At 41.2% G+C, this 25,905-nt stretch overlaps 1 protein-coding gene and 1 long non-coding RNA gene across 4 annotated transcripts; one reads left to right on the top strand and one right to left on the bottom strand.

Moving 5' to 3' along the window:
- Positions 1-2,347: 2,347 nt before the first annotated feature.
- On the bottom strand, positions 2,348-5,955 carry LOC306711518. Of its 3 annotated transcripts, XR_013767521.1 has the most exons (5): positions 5,844-5,955; positions 5,686-5,751; positions 3,805-3,941; positions 2,987-3,082; positions 2,348-2,662 (listed from the first exon to the last, which is right to left on the bottom strand). It is a non-coding gene; the product is annotated as an uncharacterized lncRNA (long non-coding RNA). The 3 variants fall into 3 exon arrangements; XR_013767522.1 differs by having other exon boundaries at positions 5,686-5,897; XR_013767523.1 differs by having other exon boundaries at positions 2,348-2,655; positions 5,686-5,897.
- An 8,444-nt stretch (positions 5,956-14,399) lies between these two features.
- Positions 14,400-24,382, top strand: LOC306711864 (3',5'-cyclic-AMP phosphodiesterase 7B-like; the record flags this gene model as incomplete). Its single annotated transcript, XM_079180928.1, has 12 exons — positions 14,400-14,718; positions 18,537-18,630; positions 18,979-19,135; positions 19,259-19,322; positions 19,512-19,607; positions 20,176-20,276; positions 21,290-21,421; positions 21,515-21,606; positions 22,587-22,731; positions 22,871-22,967; positions 23,944-24,024; positions 24,141-24,382. The coding sequence occupies 12 exons, from the start codon at positions 14,400-14,402 to the stop codon at positions 24,380-24,382; spliced, it is 1,620 nt and encodes a 539-aa protein (XP_079037054.1).
- Positions 24,383-25,905: the final 1,523 nt, after the last annotated feature.

Below are 25,905 nucleotides of genomic sequence, written 5' to 3'. Positions count from 1 at the left end.
TTGTGGGATGGACTATTTCAAGTTACAAGAAATGTGTTGTAATTTGACCCACCATGTTGCCTGTAACTGTTTTCATAAAATGTTGTGAAATAGATTGCTGTATAAGTTACTAAGGAAGTTTCACAATTTTGCCGAAAGTGGGAGTGTTTCTGAGCACCAGAGTTAGAAAACCTCTAATTTTACAGCCCTTTTACTCAGCCCTGGTTCTGGTTCTCCCGTGCCTCTTGGTAAAAAGAAAGAAACCCTTGCTTGCCAGGTTAATGTGGGTAATTTATGATTTATAGTTATCTTATTTATTTTAAAAACAGCACTCTTGTGAAAACAATAGAAGTACCTCTCTCCCTCCATAAAAAAACATCACATCAGAACATTTTATGCAGCACTACTCCTCCCAAATCCCGCATTTCCCTTAATGAAGTTCCAACAGTTTGATCCAACAGAAAGTTATACCTCTCGGAGGACTAATTGACCCAAACGTCACCATGTCGGACAACATACTATATATCTCTTTATTAAAATCATAACATACCTCTTTTCATGAGATCTGTCAACAAAATGTTGACGAGACGTTCCTTCTTTGCATGTTGGTCCTCTATTTCAACTGAGCGAAAACACAGATAAGTAACATCTCATGGTTATGATTCATACCATCTAAATAGAGGATAAGTCATTGTGTGGGATGGATATAATGGAATGTTCTTCCGCCCAATATTTTTACACAAGCAGTTTCAGGTCGGCCAAAGCTGGTGTCATTGTTGACTCTACCACCTTCATTTTGACAAACCAGGATATGCGTTTAAACAATTAAAGACTGTTCGCTCTGTCGTCACTTTCGTTTGTTTGCACTGTTAGCGCTGTTAGCACCGTTAGCTGCGAGCCACCGGCTCAGCCTTTGCCATGTTGAGAGCTGCTGAAATGCTCAAAATCCCCACCTTTATCATTCATCTTGACATCAACTTTAAGTATTTTAACGCTCCTTTCTGCCGGCACAGGCGCGTTTTACTCTGGACAGTTGCACTTTAATTGCACCCATCTTAAGCAAGGACATTGCCGTCATTGAAATGATTTCTCTTGCCTCATTGCCAGCATGGCACAGCCTGCGGGAGGACTTTGCGGTTAAGTCACTTGCCCAAGGACACATCAACTTGGACGAGGGGAGCCGATGATAGAACCGCCGATATTCTGATTGAAGGACGACCCTGCTCTACCACTGGGCCACAGTCGCAACAATGCCTTAATTTAGGGCAGGATTCATTCAGTCAAAGGTGACATTGTACCGGATTCAGCATGATCAAAATAAGGGAGGTAAACGTGATTACATTGTGCATAATTAGAGGGTTTTCCATTACACCAACCAAGCTACACTGTAACAAAAATTATATTGCTTGCAATTAACGACAAAGCGAGAGTAAAGTGGGCAAAATAGACTACAAATAAAAACATGCAAGCTATTGTTGACAATGCTACAATTGTTGTATCAACTTCCCACAGAACATTGATGTAGTTTGTCCACTTTGGATGGAGATAAAAGGCCCGAAGACTGGGCGGCAGCAACGACAGGTATTTCTCAAAATGAAGTGATAGGACACAGTGGGGGCTTCCTAGGCTGCTCAAACATGAATACCTGTCGGCTCTCTTGTCGGCTTTGAACGTGACTCAGCCAATCTTAATCAAGGTTTGGAACTATGAATATAATTTGAGTAGTTTGCCCTACGTAAAAAAAAAAAAAAGCTCTTGATATGTCAAGTGTGACAAACAAAATATATTATTGAGCTTTAACAGAAGCATCTTTACATGGAGTATTATTGGTTTAACAGACAGGCACTTTAACTTACATTCATCCCGCAGAGCTGTGTACACTACGTTCAAAGGGAAGGTACTGTACATTGTTCGTTACAATGAAGAGGCTTTGTAATTGGCCTTTAACTCTTTTACATGTGTTAACCAGCCATGATTCAAAAAGACCGTTTGAGTCGCCTGAATAAATGCATACAAACTTCAACATCAGTCCATGTTCCAGTTTAGGGAGGGTGCTGGGTTTAATTATCCAGATCACACAGTAAACCCGCTGCTTCGGAGAGGCGTCTAAGTCATACTGTATTTGGAATCTAGATTGTGCCTTTAAATGATAGTGTAGCATCGCAAACTGTCACATTCGATGTTGTTCTAGAGGTCTGTCAGCAGCTTCACATCCTCATGAGCATGAGCAGGAAAACTTTGTTGCCAAAGCGGCTTCACTGTCCATGGTGCAGATTTACTGAAATCTAAACAGATTTAGGCTAAAACCATGAAGCTGTGCATAGTGTTTATGTTGGATGTTCACAAATTATACAAGGTAACTCCCATACAACTTTTCTTAATATTTTGTCAAAGATTTATTGTAGTTCAGGGTAATGCTTAAAGCGATAGCTTGACAGTTTTAGAGAATAAGCGAATCACAATCTTGCCAAGAATTGAAGAAATGAAATAATGTCTCTCGTGTGTTTGTATGTTAGATATAAAGCCAAACAGCAAAGCATTACATAGGGTTATATTCCTGACTATCTCTTAGCTGGGACCAGTAACCTCCTGGAGTTACTAAAATCTAAGTTGTGCTTTGTCAGTTAATGTTGATGGCTGCAGACGCTTCCAGTCTTCTTCTGCAGTCTTTTCCTCCTGAAGACTGTGGGAAACACAACAGAGAAGATCTTATAATCACTGGTATTACAATCATCACAGTAATATTCAGCCTTATGAAAACAAACACCGTGGATATTAACTGTCCAATAATAAATACATGCAAAAATAAAGGCTACCAGTAAATGTTTAAAAGAGGCTGACTAAAATTAAACTGTGTACTGTGAGTCTACATTTTGTCTCAAGATGAAGCAGAGCAGAAATAACAGCTGTGATGTAATCAAAGCCTTACAATGCAACACATTTAATTATTAGCCTCATTTGCAAATGTAGATCAAAAGAAGAACTCTTTTTTTTTTTTTTTTTTTACCTGGCTGGAGAATTACTGTCTGTCGAATTCGGATCCAAATCCTGAGCGGCAGGGTCCTCATTCTCATAGTTGGCAACTTGGAAAGGTCGCCCCGAACTACAGAACAACAGTTGCACAAAGAGATTAGTAAATTAGATAGTTTTGTCGTATTAACATCGATGACATTATTATTAAAGTAACTGAGTCCACACATGGCATCTACAAAAGTGTACAAGTTAGATCACATATTCCAGGTGTTGTGGTCTGTTACAGATGTTTGCAGAGTTGGTAATGTTAAAGACCACAAACCGACAGATATCTCGGATAACTTTGACCTACATTTTAACATCCACGTCAATTAAACATATTGCCTGCTACCACCTTAAAATGTTTCATAAATCAAATGATTTATTTCAGTTTTTTCTTCAGAAGGCTTGAAATAAATGTCTCAGACAGCTGCAGCTAGAGTCCTCACTAAGACCAGGGGAGTGGATCACATCACTCCAGTACTCAGAGCTTCACACTGGCTTTCTGCCAACACTGAGAGGCAGCATTCAGGTTCTATGAAACTCATATCTGGAATAAACTCCCAGAAAACTTGAGTTCCGCTCCAATTGTTTTTAAGTTAAGTTAAATTTGGGAATATGTATTCATATCTTGCACTGTATTGTAGCTGCATCGCAATGTTTATGTTCCTGTTTAATCCGTTTGAGCTCATTCTAACCTTTCACTTTGTTTCAACCCTTTTAAATCATGTTTTATATTGTATCTTATTGTGCCCTGTGTTTCCTTTATATATTGTCTTAATGCCTCCATGTATATGATTTGCCTTATCTAACCTGTAAGGGCCTTGTCCATCACCAGAAGCAGTCCCCTCTATAACGGTATCCTGTTCAGAAGGAATAGTATATGTTCTATCTTCATAGACGACCACACCGCCAACTCCGTTGGGATTGTCCACACACTCGACGGAAATCTGCAATGCCATCAAAAATGTATTATAAGAATGAAATGCATCGTATAATTCCCATATTAAGATTCTGACGCAATGGGCCTGTAATTATCTAGGCTACATACATACCAGCTACCGAGCAGCTAACCTCGGACGAGCATATTTAAGGTGTTCAGCTACAAACACACTTGATTATGATTCACCTCCAAATACAAATAGCGACTTTCCAAACTGCAGTACTTCGACATACTTTACCAAATACTTGTATTTCATCCGAAAATGCATAAATTTACACTTGTTGGTAATTCATTCAGGGACGCAATTTTGCTTCCTCCTTCGGTTGCGTTAGACCATGTCAGTGTTGCTTATTCATTGTATACGATATTATGCTAATTAATGCAATGCCATCAAAAATGTATTATAAAAATGAAATGCATCATATAATTCCCATATTACGATTCTGACGCAATGGGCCTGTAATTATCTAGGCTACATACATACCAGCTACCGAGCAGCTAACCTCGGACGAGCATATTTAAGGTGTTCAGCTACAAACACACTTGATTATGATTCACCTCCAAATGCAAATAGCGACTTTTCAAACTGCAGTACTTCGACATACTTTACCGAATATTTTTATTTCACCCGAAAATGTTTAAACTTACTTTTGTTGGTAATTCGTTCAGGGAACCCATTTTTCTTCCGCCTTCGGTTACGTTAGACTACGTCACTGTTGCTTTTTCATTGTACACGATATTACGTAAACTACGATTCTGACGCAATGGGCCTGTAATTATCTAGGCTACATACATACCAGCTACCGAGCAGCTAACCTCGGACGAGCATATTTAAGGTGTTCAGCTACAAACACACTTGATTATGATTCACCTCCAAATGCAAATAGCGACTTTTCAAACTGTAGTACTTCGACATACTTTACCGAATATTTTTATTTCACCCGAAAATGTTTAAACTTACTTTTGTTGGTAATTCGTTCAGGGAACCCATTTTTCTTCCGCCTTCGGTTACGTTAGACTACGTCACTGTTGCTTTTTCATTGTACACGATATTACGTAAACTACGATTCTGACGCAATGGGCCTGTAATTATCTAGGCTACATACATACCAGCTACCGAGGAGCTAACCTTGGACTAGCATATTTAAGGTGTTCAGCTACAAACACACTTGATTATGATTCACCTCCAAATGCAAATAGCGACTTTCCAAACTGCAGTACTTCGACATACTTTACCAAAAATTTGTATTTCGGACGAAATTTTTTAAACTTACACATGTTGGTAATTCGTTCAGGGACGCCAATTTTTCTTCCTCCTTCGGTTGTGTTAGACCACGTCACTGTTGCTTTTTCATTGTATACGATATTATGCTAATTAATGTACAGCAATGTTGAGGCTGTCAAAATGCTATTTAAATAATAACATGAAACCTTTTCCCTTGGTAATGCCTTTTCCCTTGGTTAACAGTTTTTCAATTGTGTCAGACTTTTTTTATTTCAAAAGGAAGAATCTCTTATCAATTTATCTTATAAACTAACTCAATTTGTTTTGTTTTTAAGTATGATCCACTGTAAAAATATAAAAGTACCTCTCGCCCTCCATAAAAAAATACCAAAACTAATAACTCCAAAGCAAATTTCCAACTAGGTATTCCATATATGCTGATGACACATGATTCAACATGTGTTCCCAAACAAAGAACATTCAATTGTTCATCATTATGCCCCCAAAACCTAAAAAAAAAACATACCTCTCTTCTTGAGACAGAACATGGGCTATTGAGTTTTCTTCTCTTTTCCTTGGTTCAACATCTCAGCTGTGAGAAAGAAAAAAACAAATAGTCCATGCTCGTTGGTTGGATTATATATATCTATTCAACATCTTTGAGAGATATCTTCTGAATTATACCATCTGAGATCATTGAGAGCTCCTTGCTTCTGGTGATGAACTGTGCATTTTCCTCTTTACATACAAACAGATGCACTGGTGATTGTGTTTCAGTTTTCAAAGGAAACATTACTCTGCTATTAACATAAGTACCGCAACCCACAAACTCATATAGTTAGAGGAAGCGTGTGGGCTGCTGCGTTGCTGCAGTTTTTGCAAGAGGACTGACACCTCTGCTTCTGCCTGTGCTGCATATAATAATTGTGTTCACTTATTAGGAACACAATTGCAAGTGTTTTTTAATTATATGAATAAAATGACCACTGTTGTAATTATTAAGGACAGCTGTGCATAAGAATAATTCCCTCGTGGATTTTTAAAGAAAAATAGTCAAAACTGGAAATGCTTTAGCTTTGTTTTCTACGAAGCTAAACCCATGTTTGAAATAGTGACTTGGTATTAACTTTAGGCTACCATAGGCAAATTAAACATGCCATCATACAGATCAAAACTACAACTACAAAATCAGATGTCTTTAAAAGAGAATTCCTCTAGACAACAGCTATTCCAAAAAGAGGATTTATTATATGTAATTATATGAAATTGAATTGCAGGGTTCTATTGTAGTATAAACATGATAAGTTGATACTAAGCTACTGAATTTGTAAGTTGTTTCTACATCAAATTCAATGATTCAATTATGTGTTTTTTCAAACCAGTCAGTGGGAGAAATGTCAACTTCTGAAAAGAATTTCCAAACAAATTGACCAATTTAGTTCATATTGAGTAACGTACTTCAAATGTTTTGATATTTTTATGGATAACAATAAAAACAAAGTAAAGTCGATTTTATTTTTATATTCCAAAATGACAAATATGCCTCAAAGGGATTTATAAACTCTGCAGCATACACTTGTTACTGCAGGAAGTCAGGGGACTGTGCATCAGCACTGCAACTGTTCCAGTTACTGCAGTGCAGTAAGTTATGTGCAGTATGTTCAACATGTGGTTGGTGGTTAGGCTCTGTCATAGATTCAGTTAGAGCTCAGACAACAGACAACTACACCCAACACTGAAACCCATTACAGATATTTGAAAATTGATGTTGAAATTTACAACTCTCCTACTTTTTTTTTGCTTATGAAGCTAAAGCCAGTCCAAAACAAACGTATTCTTTACCTAATATAAACGTACTTGACTTAGATGTTAACCTTCATACTACACAAAGGGCGTATTCTCCTTTTTATACTACGCTCAACCTGCAGAGTAAAACCCGATAGAGGCCCTGTGTGTACCTTGCCCTTCTCAATACTACAACTACAGCCTTTCTTTGAATTTCTACAGGATACATACAACAATATAAAATCAGCAGCAGAAGACGTTGTCAACTGTCACCCACATCCTGCTATTTCACACAACCTATCAAAATATAAAGGAAGTGTTTAATGTTATATGTTCTATCAATCCCCTCATATCTGTCACACTTCCAGTCACATTGTCTTACAGTATGATCCAGTTGGTAAATAATGATTTCATGATGTCTTCCCTTCTCTGAACCCTCTAGTGACAGAATATCTCACAGACAACTAAACCCAAAGGACTCAACACAAAACAGCTCTCATACCCACTAAAGCAATACTTCAAATGTTCAATGTTTATTGTTATTATCGTATTATAATACATTCACATTATTTGTAGGGTACCATGGACAATATTAAACACAAAAATGATCATTTGATTAGTATTGTCCCAGAGTTAGCTTAATGGTGCAGCATAATGACGAATTTAAAAAGTGACACATGTATTGGAAACTGCTTCATTTAAACGTTAGCCTGTATTTCCAATCTTTTGTTTAACCGAGGAAATGAAGAAAAGCAAACGGATCACAGTTTGATGTTGATGTTGTCCTTCATTATTATTATTATTCACTCACTAGTGCTGCTAAAATGCAACCTGTTCACCCACCGAAATTTGTTTTAGTTCATTGAATGACCTTGGCTCCCTCATGAGCATACAGTGTGTGTTCTGTGTGTTGACACTGTAGCATAAAGTATGCTTTAATTAACATACTTCTATTCCAGCAGGTGTCACTATTGCCTATTAATACGACATTACCATTGTTTTAATTGACAGTATTTTTACATCTATGTTACATTTTCCTTTGTTTGAAACAAGTAATGATTTCAGTCAAGTTGCATGTTTTCAGCGTCTGGATTCATATGTTGCCAAAATGTGAATGTGAGCAGTTTTTTGTTCCTACTTCTGTGTTTTAAGTACAAAGTAAGCATGTGGTGGTTAAGTGGGTTTTTTTCCAGACAATGCAAAAAAATAAATAACATTAATTATTCTTAATTAAGTAGGTATTCATTGAAAGTAATGATGGGCTGTTTGCTATCATAATGTCAAATAAAACTGTACCAGTGTGCTCCAATATAGGTTTTTTCATGTTTAAACCAACCCTAGTTCATAAAAGCTTGCTGCAGTTTTGTAGTCAAGGCACCCTGTGTTTTTTTATTTTACAGCAAATTCCACAAAGGTGCAAACTTGTAAACAAATAGGCTACAGAGATTTTTTTTTAGTCAGTCACCTAGTGTTCAATTGGATTTGACACATACACAAGAGGGATATAATGATAAATGGGTTTATTTAGTTGTGAGCAGCATGACACACTAATCTGACGGAGCTAATGAGGGATTACACTGAGGTTAAAAGGTCCCAGGAGAACGCACACATACTGCATGTTTATAGGGATACATTCAGTTTATTACATAAACAGAATTACTTTCAGATGTATATCTTCTCAGGAAGATATTTTGCAATGCAATTGGAAAACTTAACAGTGTTGTTGACAGTTCTTCACTTCACCATCCGGTTCTGGCTCTGTCATTGTGATTCTCAATCAGAGTCAAGGACATTTGACTCCATGTTAACACATACGAGGCCTGTTTGTTTTCTGTTACGTGTTGATGAGGAGTGTTATTTCTTTAAACCTTGACATATCTTCTTTGCCACTTGGTAAGATTTGTAATAAATCTTGCTAGAACTTTTGCATTTCCTGGGAAAATACTGATGACATATACTCGCGAACTCGCAACATTGTCTAACACTCCCTTTAAAGATACTGTGAGGATAATTTAACTGGTTATGAAACGGTCTCAAATTCAACGGACCTTCATAGGTAAAAGAGACTATCAGCAAGAATATTGAGTATTTGGTTCTAAACCTGTCGTGAAATGATTTTGTAACTATGCACCATTTCCTCTAAAATCTAATCTGAAATTAGACAAATTGTCTCATGAATGTGATTTGAAGTTAACTCATGAATGAGATTTTGAAGGGCTTTAATTTTGAAATGCTACATCAGAATGTCCTGGTGCTGTCTGAGTGACACCTTGAGGTTTTTAACCTGTCGTGAAACGGTTTTGTAACTATGCACCATTTCCTCTCAAATCTAATATTATTGAGTATTATTGAGTACCATATTCTTTGATATTTTCAATAAGCACTTGTTACTTGCTGATTGTCAGAGAGAGCGTGTTCCCCCTTTACCTTGCAGCATTTTATATCTAAAAGAATAGTGTGAAATCTAAATCCATTTTTTTTCCGACCCAGCTGAACATGCAGGAGACAGTGAACAGACTTGCCCAACAGTTTGACAGCAGCTAGCCAGCAAGCAAAGAGAGAGTTTGACTAGAGAGCTGTCCGGTTGAGGTGAACGATGACGTGAGTATAGAGCTGGAGATCATGGGAAAACATTTTGACAGAGGGCGTCCCGTAAAACGTGCAAAAACCACGTGGGCTGGATGAGTGAACCGCCGTCGCCTCTGGTTTGTCTCCATCCACCCGTTTCCTGCATGCCGGTTAACAATGTGCTCGTTTAGATGCAAATCCTCCACACACACTTGTATGACTGTCTTCCTGCAGAGGGGTAACCTTAAACACTGTGTACAATAATAAGAGATAACGGCAGACTTTGTATGTTTCAATCAGGGCAGTTAGGCCACCTGGTTTGGACTTGGTTTGTCTTTAAACCAACTCAGAGTGCACTCAGTCCACTCTCACTCTTGTCCACTCTGCACACAGATGTTGAGCCATTCTAACTATTATAGACATTACTACTTTTTTATAAATAGATGACCTAAATTGGGAAATGTACTGAGCCGAGGCTGCCTGAAACGCAGCGCAGGACATTGGGTAGTAATGATGTTTAGGAAAACTGACCTTGGATCAAAGTACAATGGCAGATTACCACACTGCTGGTGTACTTTATCATTTTTAACTCGTCGGAAAGAGATGGGCACGGTGTTGTTGGTGTGAATCTAAAGACAAGGCAAATTGTCTGTTACCCTCGCGTTGCTTTGGTTGCAATGAGACAACGGAAGAGTTGATTTTAAGGTGAAATGATTTGTGGGTTAATCAAGTTTATCAAGTGACAGAAAATTGTTTGCTTCTGTCATTTGTTGTTTGATCGTTTGTCGGTTTCAGCTGCTTGAATGTGAGAATTTACTGCTGTTCTTTGTTATATGATGGTTAACAGATTAACACAAAATAAGCATATTTAAGATGTCACCTTGGAATTGTTCTGAGCAAATTTCACTATTTTCTGAACAATATAGAACAAAATTTGACAAAAACATTATGTAGAAAAAAACAATAATGAGTTAGTCACAGCCATGGTTGTACTTTACTGGAGATCCTTACTTACCACATGATGATGGGTAATGTTTCACTATTAACTTAATGTGATGCACAATATTGTAACCGACAGACGTACTAAAATAGAAGTATTTTCTAAAAACAAAACAAAAGCACGTGACTTGAACAACAAACACACGTTTGATAGAAAATGGCTCTAAAAGGAAAAAGTTGCCTTAAGACCCCTGACCACGACGACCGACCATGTGGGCGCATGTGATTAATGTGCATGACTTTTGGCACAGTTCCTATTATTAGCTGCAGGTTCATTGATGCTCTCAGATAGCGGTGTGTATTTTGGGGTGTGTTGTAATATTAATCTCGTTCTCTCTCTCTCTCTCTCCCTCGTTCTCCCTGCCACAGAAGTGTGGAGCAGTCACATTCAAAAGGTCGGAGCAGAGTGCCACACAAGTGTGCATGCTGGGTAGGAACGCTAACTGACCTGAATACCAATCGTGCAAGAGGTTGTTGAAGTGCTGTGTACAGCCAACTGCAAAACTGATGGTGCAAACATGTTTCTATACATTTGGTAACAGCGCTGCAGGCTGTCGCTGACCTTTGGCACTGTGTAATCTGTGTCAAACACTGATGTTTCTGCTATCTCTCTGCTGTGTATGCTCTCCGCTGTCCAGTCGGACGGCTCTTGTTGAATAAAAGTGGGGCCCAATACAGTAAGTTTCACTCCAGGCGTGTTTTTAAAGTAGTGTCTGGACTGGAGACGGTAAAATGTAGCCGTTTATCATAATCTCAGACCTTGAAATGTAGCTAAAGCAATTTTTTTCCTCCTCCAATATTGCTGTTAAGATTGTTTAAAAGTTCCCCGAAGAAATGCTGAAGTGTCAGCCTCAAAACTCCCACTGACCTTGTGGGCTCTCTGATATCTTTCCCTCATTCTGAGAATGAGAATCTTACCTCCTTTTGTTTGATAACGGCTTTGTTCACATGTTCTGATTTATTAAAGTCCCATCCAGACAGTATGATATATTCTCCGGTGGCACTGTTACTCTCCATACTGGTAAAGGCCGTTTCCCACTCTTAATGATTGTGGGGCTGATTAGAATTACGATTTGGCCGCACTACGAACAAGCCAACCAAACCGTTTTACATTAATGTCCACTTCTATTTTGGTGCAGACACACGTGAGAATTTTTGCTCCTATGGGATTTGATGGGATTGCTTTGTGACGTCATCTGTTGATCAAAGCGACAACACAACAATAATACATTCAGTACATTTTCACTGAATAACCACGCTGTACATCGTGTCCCCTCTGCTTCTCACAGTTTCTCACAGCCTGTGTCTTTTATCTTAACGCTCTTTGTCTCACGGTTCCTTGCAATCGACATCTTGCATCTGAAATGTGATGTTCAAGGCTGTGTTTCTGTCTGCGCCTGTGTGTGTGTGTGTGTGTGTGTGTGTGTGTGTGTGTGCGTGTGTCAGTGTCAGTACTTTGGTCTGCATGTGACTGTTTCTCAAGGGAACATTCCCGGGGAGAAAAATACATAAAAAATGGTGACCGCTCTGCATCCTTCATGATAGCGTGCATGCAAAGACAGATGGTCTTATTTACTTACATTCACCTAATTTGCTTCATTTTAACCCTTACATACTGTCAGGGTCAAATTTGAACCGTTTTGACTTTTGACAGCAGTAAAAATACCCTAAACGTCATTCTTTTAGCCTGAAATTTGAAATACGCAAAAATAAAAATATTTTAAAACGTTATACTTTGTACATGGTGCTACACGTTTTTGTACACTGAGGCTGTTTCGGGTCAAATTTGACCCGTAACTATTGAGATGAGTGTGGGTCAAATCAAGGAAAATAGTGGTTTTAGGGAATCTTGAAACTGTGCAACTGTACAGGCCATGTTTGTGTGTATTGTCAATGGGACAGTGGTGACAGAGTTCAAGGGGGAACTCGACACTGTCACGAGAACTGTCTGTGTTCCTACGACGTTTGCCCTGGTTCTGGTTCCAGCAGAGACAGACACCTGCTGGTCTTTGAAGGGGCATGGGGGAGCCTTGAAACAGTGAAATAGTGAAACAGCACAGGAGTGATCATGGTGCACAAAGGGAACAGAGGTCATCCAGAGGTCAGAGGGTGCCTTGTCACAGACACAAGATCTGCACCTGCAAGCACAAGCACCTGCAATGTAATAACATAATGTACAAAGTGACACATTTTAATCAATCTGGGTTGGGGGGGGTTCATAACATTATAAAGGTACCTGAGCTGCCATTTCAGTGACTGACACCATGGCAGCAAGATTTAGTGTGCAACAGACCCTTGATCTTCCAAGATGAGGAGGTTGACAGTGATTTGATGGTGATTACATGCATATTATAAATTCATACAGTTCCAGAATGTTCATGCCATTTTCAAATTCAATAAAATATATTTAAGTGTGTGTGTGTGTGTGTGTGTGTGTGTGTGTGTGTGTGTGTGTGTGTGTGTGTCTGTGTCTGTGTGAGAGAGACTTTTAAGGACAAGAGGGAGAGAGTGTTTGCAGTCCCAAACAAATGTTCAATTCATCCGAGTTAAAACTGGTTCTTAGGAGACTCCGCAGACCACAAATAGTGAAGGGATGAGTGACTTTAAGGCTTCACTTATATACACAGTGGACATCCTGTTTGGATGAGTTCTGGATACAGTTGGTGATCGATCATACAGCGGTGCTTGCTTTATTCATCATCAATTTTCTTTTCTGTTTGCATCAGACATATCTTTGCGAACGTCTTCCAAGAACTTCCCGAAATCTTCTGCCTCTATCAGTAATGCTAATAGTGTTTAACCCCACAGCAGTCACCTGGACAGCAGGATTCAGAACAAATGTCTTTTTATTTCCCTTTTAAGCAGAATAAGTTTAATATCATGTACTGTTAGAATCTGCTCCCGTGACATTATGTTACTTATTCAGTGTACCTGGCAACAAGATTACCTGGAAACACAATTAGTGCTGAAACAATGAATGGATTCATTTATCTAATCTATGGAATCATTTGAAAATCTTTTCTCTATACCAGTGTAACTTAAGCATCTACAGGTTTTGGACAAAACAATCAAACATTTCTGGGACATTTTGATTGCCGTCTTTCGCTACTTTTCATTATTTTCTGACATTTTAAAGATCAAACAATTAAGACAAATTATTGAAATAAATAATTATTCCAAGCCCCGCACACAATAAAAATCACAAAACATTTGATTTAACTATTTTGCTCTGCACACAATGTTGATGCACCTATATCTTCTCTGTAAAGTCTGTTCCGATTTTTAATCATACGTGTTGCAGAGATACGTGTGTGTGTGTGTGTGTGTGTGTGTGTGGAAGGTTTGACTCTGTCCGTTCCCACTGACCTGATCGTGTCCGTGAACACAAAGCCCCCGCGGTCGTTCACACAAATCCTATTGGTCTGCCGTCGCTGGAGCAGCGCACGTAGCAGAGTGAGCGAGTGTGCAAGCGAGCTAAGCGCGGAAAGAGGGGAGGGGCTTTTGGGCTCCACAACAACACCGGCGCGAGAGAGACAGTAGAGAGGAGAGAGAATGCGGCAGAAGGAGAGCGCAGACCGTCAGCGGCCGTCTCTGGGAGAAAGGAGATAGAGACGGATTCACACTTCTTTTTTCCCCTGCTTCCTTCTCTTGCACTTGCTTTTTTTCCACTCTGTCCCGTCCTGTTCTGTCCTACTGCTGACTGAGTCTCTCTCTCTGCAGCCTTTATTCTTCTTCTTCTGTGTCTGTGTGTCCTCACCTATGGCTACCTGACAGCGAGCTGCTCCTCTCTACCTCCCCTTCATGAGCCCCCCCCCCCCCCTCTCTTTACTTTGATCTCTAATTTCCTTGCACCTCCTTCTCCTACATCTATTGCCTCCTGGCGTGAGGATGCCGGTGCTGGAGGGGCTCTGGGGTCCGGATCTCAGGATGCGGGACGCTGGTCTCGGCGTTGGGGTCGAAGCCGGCGTCTGTCCGGATGAGGCTCCTCACTCGCCGGTCTGGGGTCCTCTCAGGACGCCTCCTATTACCTGTGGAGGCTTGTCGCTGGCCCTGGAGCTTCCCGCTCTCATACGGCAGCTCAGGGCGGCGTGGAGGGCTCGCAGGGCAGGCCCCCGGGGGCCCGAGAGAAGCACTTGGGTGGAGTCAGACAAGGAAGAGGTAGAGGAGGTGAAGCAGGACATAGAGGACAGGAGCGCTCTTCTGGAAGGTAACTTAGCACATAGTACATGTTACAGTATGGGAATGAGATTTCTCATCAATGTTTAATGTGTGATGTGTGTTTTCCTTCTTCATCTGACCCATCAACTGTGTGTGCTACGGGAAAACACATCCATGGTGTGTTTTACAGATAGTGTGTGTATAACATTATATTTCTTTGAGGGGGGCAGATTCCTTTATGATGTTTAATGACTAGTGTCTAATTCATTGTTTATTTTGGTCCTCAAAATAGTTTTTTGGCAGGTCACTTATATGAATAAGAGATTTTTGCATTTGAATGTTTGACTTTTGATGCCTGGGTGCGAGCTTTCATTTGTTGACAGGCGCGTGGGACGTGTATGTCTTTGGCTGGCGGGCCTCTGGCGGTATGTTTACTCTCGCGTGTTTTTAAGTGACGTGACGCGAGATGAGGTTAAGAACAGTTCAGACGGCCAGGCGGAGTAGACTGTGAAATGAGGGATTTTGTCCGCAAAGCCGAAGTGTTTTACCATCTGCGGAGCCGCGCTGATGAACACTGACGTGATGTAATCAATCAGGCCGAGTCCGTCTGTCTGGAGTGCAACACAATAACAATAACATTGTCTACAGTTTAGTGTGACTTAAACTGATGTTTAACATCAACAGTGATGACAAGAAGTAATGTCAATCTTATATTTAACGATGATGGTAATGATTGTGACAAGCAGAGTAGCCAGCAGGGTATACAAACAAGGTGATGTAATACGTTTACTCGGAGGCTACTTTAAGCAGTTCATAACAAAGATGGAACAACGTAGGCTACATATACATATTTAATGTTATTTTGCAGAGTTATGATGAAGTGATGATTCATACGGTGGGGAATTACCTGTTGACAACCACTGACTCATAAGGTGGAAAACCGACAAATGTAGGCTGTTCGCTGCCTGTGACCTTCCCTTTGCATCGCGATGACCTCATTCACTTGATGACTCCTTGCAGAGAGTGAGAGGCTGTCGGCGCAGTGTGTGATTTCACCGCATACAACATGTGTCGAGACACTGTGAGAGTGAGTCAGTATGCCATTTCCAAATATGTAAAAGTGCTGAAAAAGAGCAGTATTAATAGATACATTTACCAAATAAAAATTATTAGTCCAATCGATATTGGATTAATCAGCAACTATTTGGCTAATCAGTTAATTGTCCTTTAATTTCTTTAAGCAAAAGTTGCAAAATGTCACTGGTTGGATTTGGTCCCTTTTCTATCAATTTAAGTCTTTGACAACTTTGATGTTCAGGCTGCTGTTTGGACCCAAAAAATACATTTGAATATGTCAACATGAGCTTTACGCTTTGCCACAGTCCTTTTTAAAAAAATGTTCTGACATTTGATGGACCAAACAACACATCAGTCTGTCAAGAAAATGCCTTTCTGGTGTTCTTTAAATACTAAAGAATGCTGTTTTTATTGATATTGAAAAGTGTGTGATGAGCAAGAATAAATCAGTCAGCAAATGTATCTTCACACATTTAAAACATGGATTTTTTTATATGTGAATTAAAAAAAAAAATGTTACCCATCTTTTACGCATTTGGCTACTGTCACTGTCAAGTCATCGTCTTACTGCAAACGCGCAGAAAGTGTCGGCACAGCCAGTGAGCGAAGTGTATGCGGAGATTCCAGCCAGCTGTGTGGATGCGACTATCTCTCCAGATTAAAGATGAAGCAGCTGCAGGCAGCAGCAAACATCACCTGTTAATCTGTTTGTTTTCGAATGCATGTGGCAGCGATGTGTCTGACTTTCTCTTTCTGTGAAGGAAAACGGCCCCGAAGCACCATTTGTGCCGTAAACACCCACAGATTCAGCGAAGCCAAGTAAACATACTCGTATCGGTGTCCCATATGCGAGTGTGTGGGCTGTGTGTGCCAAGTGTGAGATCTTGCTTTCGCATTTGGAATCAGGGATTTAACCTCATTTGCAAGTGTGTGTTTGTGTGTGTGTATATGTTTATGCACGGGCGCACGATGAGACACGTGCACTGCCGTCTACAAACACCCTTTCCAACTGATTCACATCCTAAAATGACCCAGTTCTGAGCCGCGCAGAGACAATGACCTATTTACCACACAGAGAGCTAAAGGTATAGAGAAAGGGAAAGAGGAGAGGGGTTGGGGGGGGAGTGAGACGAGAGGACGGATCAGATGTGGAGAGGCGATGTTGTTGTTGAACACAAAGCAATGAGGGATGATGGGAAGGTTGAGGGGGTAGCAGTGGAGAGAGAGAGAGAAGGATGTGGAGACAGAAACCAGAGGTGGAAAGACGGATGGAGTGACACATAAAATGGAAGTATGGAGAAAGAATTCGAGCGAAGGAAGACGGCCAGAGGGTGGTGTGTGTGTTTGTCTGTGTCGGAGGAGGACGGAGGGGCGGAGGGGTTTCCCAGATGATGCATTTCCCACCAGCACACAGGATTAAAAAAATAGACAAAGAGGCTTTCCCCCCGCTGTCCTTTTCTTGCTCAAACTAGGCCAGCGGGACTCTTCTGCCTCACCTTAACAGGCTGAGTCACCTTCCCTCAAGCCGTTTCTATTTGTTCGGTGGACTATAAGATGCAGAAATAGGGAATGATGCCACTTTTCCACCGTATGTTTTATGCATAGCTGCCTAGCCTACACAGTACACACACACACACACACGTACACACACACACTCCCAGCACACACTTTGCCTGCAGACTATGCCGCTTTGGCAGCCCACACACTTGCAAGGCAAGACCTATAGGCCCTCCGAGGGAGTTACCACGGTGACTCCAGCCCCATTAACAGGTAGTTTAGCTGCTCTCGTAAGTCGCAGAGGTGAAGTGAACTGGCAACCTCGGGGGACATAATGCGCTCCAGTTCCTCACATCTGATCTGTAAATTATTCAGCCATTTCTTTTTTTTTTTTTTATAGTTTTTAGTTTATTCAAGTGAAAATGGCCCGTGTGCGCTGTGGCTCGGGACCTATTCTGTTGTGTGTCTGGCCTTAGGGTGTGTGAACTGTGCATTTCAAACAGAGGCAGTACATTCAAGTATTCACAGACCCATTGTGCTGCAGTGTTCACTCTCGCAGGTCTAAAAAGGTGCTCGCGCGGCAACGATTAAAACCCAGAAGGTTACTTCTGTGACTCTGCAGGCATTTCTTATGGAAAAACACGAGTTGTACACATTTCATCTTTTCTTGTCATGTTTTGCAATAAAAGCCTTCAAATAAAAAACCTTTTTGTCTCAGAAATGAAGACCAGTCCTTCTGTTTAGTCCTTGGTTTACAATGCACACTGGTTGTGTGTGTGTGTGTCTGTGTGTGTGTGTGTGTGTGTGTGTCGGCGTGAAACTAATAAAATCCACTATAACTTGTGTGAGCACAACGTACGCAGCCACTGCACCACAACAGCTGCACAGTGGCGTGAAATCCCTTCTCCTTGGGCAAACCCGGACCGGATGCACGATGTCCTGATGATTCGGCGATGTCAAAGATCACTGTTTCAGAGAGGCGGAAATAAATCCGCTTTTATGAGGCCGCACATAAATATCGACACCAGGGAACACTTTGCTCCGTTGTCGTCTCATCCCCTCGCTGTCTGTTCGACTTATCATCCAGCCATCCACCTTTTGCTTGCTTTCTTCCTCTACATCTTCAGGTCTAGTCTCTACACTCACCTCCCGGCTCTCCTTCCTCCTGGAAAGTTTCATTATGTCATGGGTTATGTCTGCAAATATGGCCAGGACAGATTGTCAGTGGTAACGCCAAATGTTTACATTTCTTCATCCGTCTTTCTCTTTTCCCATCCTCTTGTCCGTATGCAGCTGATGGCAGACTGAACACCGGTCATGCTGGCGTGCTGCTGGTCGAGAGACGAGGCTCCTACCCGCTGATTGACCTACGAATCCTCAAAAGCAAGTTGAATCAACTCCTCTGTGAAACAGTTTCAACAAAAACTGAACATTTTAATCTTCATGAAAGGAGGATTTAGTGCTGGCATTAGTTTTAGCTGGGTGTTCCTAATAACCTGGCAACTGAGACGAAATAGCTTTGATACAATATCAGTCGCTCCAGCTCTGATGTCTTTTTTATTCAACATTTAAACATAAAGTAAGCAAAAAGTACAGCTGTTACATCCAATAGTTTTGTACCAAATTGAGACACATAACCTAATAGTACTTACCCCTTTTTAATTATTCAAGAAATCTTTAAGATGCTTATCTGTTCTGCTCTGTTTTAATGTAAATCGTTTATAACTTCAGCCAGTGCCCAGCAGGGAGAGGTAGAGGCCGGCAGGAGGAAGGTGAAGCGTCAGCTGAGCTTTCAGAGGTACTGCCACGCCTCCAGGCTGCTCAGGGGTTTGGTGCCCCACACCCCCGGGTCCCTACATCTACTGGACGACGATTACCTGGGACAAGCTGCAGTAAGAACACACACACACACACACACTCACAGTCCAACACATTTTCAGGTACAGGTACCCTGTCTCTCCTGCTCTCTGTATTGTTGTGAATCACTTTCTGAAAACTTCTGTTTTTCTTCACAGCACATGCTATCCAAAGTAGGGACATGGAACTTTGACATTTTCCTCTTCGATCGTCTTACAAATGGTGAGATGACTTCTTGTTCAAGTTGTTGTCCCTCACCAATTAACCTATTTTATGTTAGCGTAATCCTTTTTGTTACAAGTCAATTTTTAGATCGTATTTTAAAGTGTTCTGCTCTGTCACAATACAGCTATTAAACACACTGTGCACTGTAAAACGTAATTTTTTCTTGAATTCATCTGTGTGCTGTAGGTAACAGCCTGGTGACTCTGATGTGCCATCTCTTCAATGTCTACGGGCTCGTTCACCACTTCCAGCTGGACATGATCAAGCTGCACAGGTTTCTCGGTGAGAGATGTAAACATGCATCCTAATAATTCTCTATTTCTTTAGGAATTTGTTCACCATCAAAAGTATAGCTTGAGTCCGTTTTGGCGGGGCTTAATTTATAGGAAATTCCAGACTGACGTCAACTGCTTCTTTTGTCTGCCAGTCAGTCGATACGAAAGATTCACAGGGTTTATGTATGCAGTGACTTTGTTGTGAGAGAATATTACTCCAGTATCCAGAGCACGCTAAATGCTGCCATCAGATGCAGCAGAGCAACAAAGAGCTGTTTGTTGTTGTGGAAACTTCAGTGCAATATAAGAAGACAACCCAAAGTAACGTGATTCATCTCCACTCGAATTGAGAGCTAATATCTTTTTATGTTCACATGCCCCTGTGAATCAAAACATCAAGTTAAAACCCGTAAACATGATTTATACTTATTACACACTGGCTCTGCTCTGACAATCAAACTACAGCATTTACACGACAGTTTCAAAGAGTGTTGCTTAAATGGCGTTAAAATGTGATTTCAAATGTGAAAGTTGAGATGATGCAATGAGGTTTTAACCTTATTCTGTCTTGCCAGGCATGGTGCAGGAGGACTACCACTCCCAGAATCCCTATCACAATGCTGTTCATGCTGCTGATGTCAGTCAAGCCATGTACTGCTACCTGAAGGAGCCCAAGGTAATGGATAATACTGTATTCACACACACACACACACACTACCAGGCCTGAGCTTCTCCTTGACATATTCTATTAGCTTCTCCTCCTGCGGGATAATTCCTCCTCACTCAGACTCGACAGCACATCCATCCTCAGCCTGGAGAAATCCCTGAAGCCCTCTGACCAGATTAAGAGTCTCTGCATCTTTCCTTTTATACAATAATTGATTTAGTGTCCTTTGTTGCTCTGCAAAGCCCTTTGTAATGCACCTATTTTGTTAAAAGCACTTAGATTAGTAAATTGAATTCAGCATAGCTCACGCACGACGGTGTGTTCTCTAGACAACAAGCACACACTCACAAAGTGAGATGTCAGGCCGGCTGCTTCTCCGATCAATACGCCATGTTGTCCGTTTACTGACCATTACGCATTCATCATCACACACGTATGTCTGTTATAAATTAAAATCCATAAAACTGTAAAATCTACATCTTGTACCAATTCATTTATTTAGTGTTTGGTATTTATACATTTATTATACTACATAAATGATACAATACTTAAATCACAAAAGGGACGGTAAAACATACTCAACTGTATTTTTTTAAAGTTAATTAGAAGAGTACGGTGTTAGGACAAGTATTTTATTTTGCTCAGCACCCCAGAGCAAATATCAGGACGCAAAGTCCTCATCTGATGGTCTCTGCAGAAATCGTTGCTCTTTTCTATAAAATATGTCCCCCAAGGATTAAAAAAGCTCAAGTCCTACACTGTTCACCAGTATGGACGAGCCACAACAATACAAAGAACCACTGTCCTAATACCTGTGGGCTTCAACTCTCTTTGTATCAATCATCATCGACAAACTGACAAGGTGACATTATTGAGGAAACCAGCTACTACTGGGGATAGCCCCTAGACATTCAGCTCTTCAGGGTTTCTTGCTTAGCAATCGGGTGTCATTTGAAATGACAGTAAGTGTCCCTCCTACGTGAGGAACGATAATTTCCCTGTCGACCATTTGTGTGTTCTAGCTGGCAGAGCAGCTGAGTCCCCTGGACGTGTTCCTGGGTCTGATGGCAGCAGCCGCCCACGACGTGGACCATCCTGGAGTCAACCAGGCCTTCCTCGTTCAGACCAGACACCACCTGGCGTCCCTCTACCAGGTACACGCGGGTGTCAGTGTGTGGGTGGAAATGTGCGGAAGGTTTTTTCGGTGTGCAGTCGGTGACAGAAGTCTGTATGAAACTCATTTACAGAACACGTCTGTGCTGGAGAGTCACCACTGGAGATCCACTGTGGGCATGCTGCGAGAGTCAGGACTGCTGTCCCACCTGCCTGCTGACGTGTCGTAAGACCTTTTACAGAAGCACCTAATTCATACAAATATTTTATTAGGGGTTCCATATGTCAGCGCTTTGTAGCAGACAGACTATGAGATCAACATATCTTGCACATTTTGCATGGCAGTTGGTTTTAAGGCAAGGCATGTTACACTACAAGAAAGAACATAGCTATACAATACAGTAAGGGACATCGGAGGTGTCCTGACTACAAGTGGGCTGGAAGTCCAACAACAGTAGTCACTGGTGTCTGACTCACAGTTCCCACAAGTGTGCAAAAGGACAGCAGCAATAATCATCACCACCACCATCATCAACAACAAGATCTACATCAACATATCATCAGCTACACTAGTGCGCGTGCCTTGCACCATAGATCTACGACATGCTTGGCACACAGTAGAAGTTTCAGTTGGTTGCAATCTGCAACCTCACCGTTAGATACGGCCAAATCTAATACACCAGCCCTTTTAAACCCAAATACAGGACATCAACATATATGAGCTATACAAAAGGATCATGAGGATCTTGTCAACATAGAACTGAGATCATTTCCGGAGGCAAAACAAACATTGCTGTCCCTTCTTACAAACCATCTGAGTGTTTCAATTATAAATCAAGGTACTTGTAGCGTCTCCCAACTGTCCCTTGATGATACTCTGATGGAATGCACTGTCCCACACAACCACACACATGTGATGATGCATTATAATCTCCTTCTGTCCACCAGCCCCTCACCTTAAGGTCAGAGATCAGGCTCAGTTACAGAACACCGCCACAGGAGCTCTTCACAAAGCACAAAGCTGTACAAAAGGAGTAGAAAGGCTACACCATACAGAGTACAGCGTATGATGACTTACTAATTCATACACAGTATGTTCCAGAACATATGGCTGTTGCTGCAGGTGCATGTAGAATGAAGATTAGCACAGGCATTAGTGGTTTTTTTGTCGTTTCTGGCTCAGTGGTGCCCCCCTCTATTCTGCAGGCAGGACATGGAACAGCAGCTGGGCTCTCTCATCCTGGCTACAGACATCAGCAGGCAGAACGAGTTCCTGTCCACCTTCAGAGAACATCTGGATAACCAGGACCTGGACCTTCAGCTCGCCTCACACAGGCACTTTATACTGCAGGTATACCGCACACCCACCTGACAACAGTACAGCCATGCATGTTAATCAAAAGGTTTGACTACAACGTGTACTTAAGTTTGACAGTGCAGCCAGAGTAGCTGCACAGTGTGTCTGAATCCGTCTCTCTCTTTGCCTTCAGATTGCTCTGAAGTGTGCAGACGTCTGTAATCCATGTCGGGTTTGGGAGCTGAGCAAACAGTGGAGTGAGAGAGTGTGTGAGGAATTCTACAGGCAGGGTGAGTGAAGTGTGAAGAAATGCATGTAGCACTTTAATGCTGCAAATAGACACCTGGCAGTGGAAGAGATTCAAAGCCTTAATTTCAGGTCAGATTTATATTTCAGAGCAAATGCCACGACAAAGAAAGACATAAATATAAAAATGATCATAAATCATAAATGTACAATAACTTAAATCCCTTCCCCTGATTTATTCAGGTCCGCTCCTCTGACCTTCTTTCTCATGCTTCTCTCTCTCATATTCCTTTTATTCATTTGTCTTTCTTCTCTCTACTTCCACCTCAACACTCTCACATTCTTAATGAGTGGGGTGTAGGCGGGTATGAAGAGTTGGTGGGGGTCAGAGTAATTGTTGTTCGGTTTTGAAGCACCCTTGTATTAAACACCAAGTTGGATATATCTGGATAAATTGGAGCTTCTAAGTTTTTGTTCACAGTAAGTGTGTTATCTGAAAATTAGAGATGCACCGATCGATATGTCTTGTGCTCAGACTGTAACGTCACAGCCGATCATGTTGTCGGTGTGTGAAGCTTCTTCAGCGTGAGTGAAGAAGACATAAAGCTCGCAATTTGTAACACCTGCAAGTCCAACATTTACCGTGGAGGAACAACCTTAAAGACAAGGTTTTGACAGCAAGAAGATCCTGTAAATTTTTGAGAAAATGCAAGTTATTTAATGGTCAATGTTTTCATATGAACATAAAATTGAATTTAGATTTTCTATGAAAGAAAAGTTACAAAAATGTCTGTGTATGCTCTCAATTATAGTTCTTAGAAAGGAAAAAAAATCGTAATCCGCAAAAATCAGTCTCTAAAAAGAAAATTGCAATCGGTGCATCTCTGATGATTATGAGTAATAAACTTGTGTTTCCAGCTTTTTGGCATTCATCAAAGTGTAAAGATATTACTCTACTGATTTTATGGTCGTTTCTTTTTAATTCATGTGGATTCTGAATTTTGGCTGTCAACCTGACAGGTGACCTGGAGAGAAAGTTCGACATGGAGATTAGTCCTCTGTGTGACCAGCAGGCGGACTCTGTCCCAGCTATTCAGATAGGTGAGTGCTAGAGCGCACCAAGACCTGTGAGCTGTGTCATCACTAAGACGCCCCTCAACTGATTAGGAGATGACCCACCTTTTTTTTTTGTTTTTGTGGTTTTTTTCCTCTCTCAGGGTTCATCTCCTACATCGTGGAGCCTCTGTTTGAGGAGTGGCACCGCTTCACCAAGCCCAGCCCGCTCAGCCGGACCATGATGGGTCACCTGCACAAGAACAAGACCGGCTGGAGCCGCCTGCGACACGCACACACGCCCTCAGACACGCAAACACACCCACACACCGGGGAGCCCGAGCCTGAAGGAGGAGGAGGAGGAGGAGGAGGAGGAGGAGGAGGAAAGGGGGAAGACATCCCTTAATCTTCCTCTTGTTTCTTGAGGCGTTTGATCTCCCTTAATAAAGGGATGAGATGAGTGTCTTCCAGCACATTTTCCTCCCACCGCTGGTTGTTTCACAGGCTCTGAAAGTAGGAGCACTGGATGGGAGTTCTGGCTTCACTTCATGATGCACAGCTCCCTCTGCTGGAGTGGAGGACTGTAGCACTGCTGCTGCAAAGTAGCTGATGGCAGACGAGGGATCAATGAAGACGAGTGTTAAAGTGTTTGCACAGTGCTGCGGGAACAATAATGAAATTCAAAAGCCAAAATCATATATACAAGTCAGCTGGACTGTGCTGGAAACGATGACATAGAAAGCTATGAAAGAAAAGGAGTACTATATCTACTATACTATGCTTTTTAAACTTTTAGACAATACGAAATCTATTAAGCTCTTTTCACTTTTCCTCATTTTGTAAAGCTTGCACTTCTATCGGATGCTCTTTCATACAAGTGTCTCGCTTGTCTACTTTTCACTGAAGAGCATTTTTAACTCACTAAGTTGGTATATCACAGTACTGCAAACTCTACTACAATGTTTTCTGTTTTTTTTCTGTGTTACGGTGAACGGACCGAGTGGCTTGATGTCAGCTGGATGTTTTTTTTTTGGACTCACCGAAACGCAAACCTGGAGCCAATTTTCCAAAGTGTCTTGTGTTTGTGTAATGTTATTAACAGTATAATCTGTACAAACTGTGATGTACAACCTCAGCACTTCACATGCCAAAAATCTCAGCAATGTATATAACTCTGACACACGGTGTTACCTCTGTAACAGCTCAATGGGAGCATTTATCTATCTGAAAACCTCACTCTACAAGCTCGTAATATACAACAAAGCCTTAACAGCCACTTGGTCTGTCTGTGAAACGCATCGTGTGGTGGGGTTTCACCATTTTCTGGACACGCTTTCTTACACTTACAGTTGTTTTTCTTCAGCCACCAGCACACTGAAATACTCTTCTCAGTACTGTACCCACTCGCTTCCTGTTTGATCTTTTACTCAGTTTCAGGCTCCGATTGGGTGCCAATGTGCTGTTCGGACGCATTGACTCACCAGCTATGGCTTTTATATTATTTTATATTATTTTATTACATTTGCTGCAGGCACTGTGTGCACTGCATCTTATCTCACGTACGGACTTGGGTCAGTTAGTAATTGCAAATATCTTTAATTCAGAATTTAATACAAAATACCCTTCTGTGAGTATCAAGACAATTAAGGAGACCATATACCGTCATTCATTATATATATATATAAATATACAATTCATCCTGAAATGGTACTTATACATCTATTGTCTCAAAGTGCTAGTTGGTGTAAGATGTACCGAACAGCATTTGTTTCTTCTTCTTCTTTTCACCACTTAGCTCTGTATAGTTATGATTGTCACGTTTTAAGATTCTCGCCTGGTCGAGCCCCACGTCTTCCCTGAGCTAAAGAGGAAATAACTTGAGCTTTATGATCCTAACAACCCAGCCAACACACAGTATATCCTACATAC

This window comes from Pholis gunnellus, assembly GCF_910591455.1.
Source record: "Pholis gunnellus genome assembly, chromosome: 19".
In the NCBI taxonomy this organism is placed as follows: domain Eukaryota; kingdom Metazoa; phylum Chordata; class Actinopteri; order Perciformes; family Pholidae; genus Pholis; species Pholis gunnellus.
This window is presented reverse-complemented; position numbering and strand designations above follow the sequence as displayed.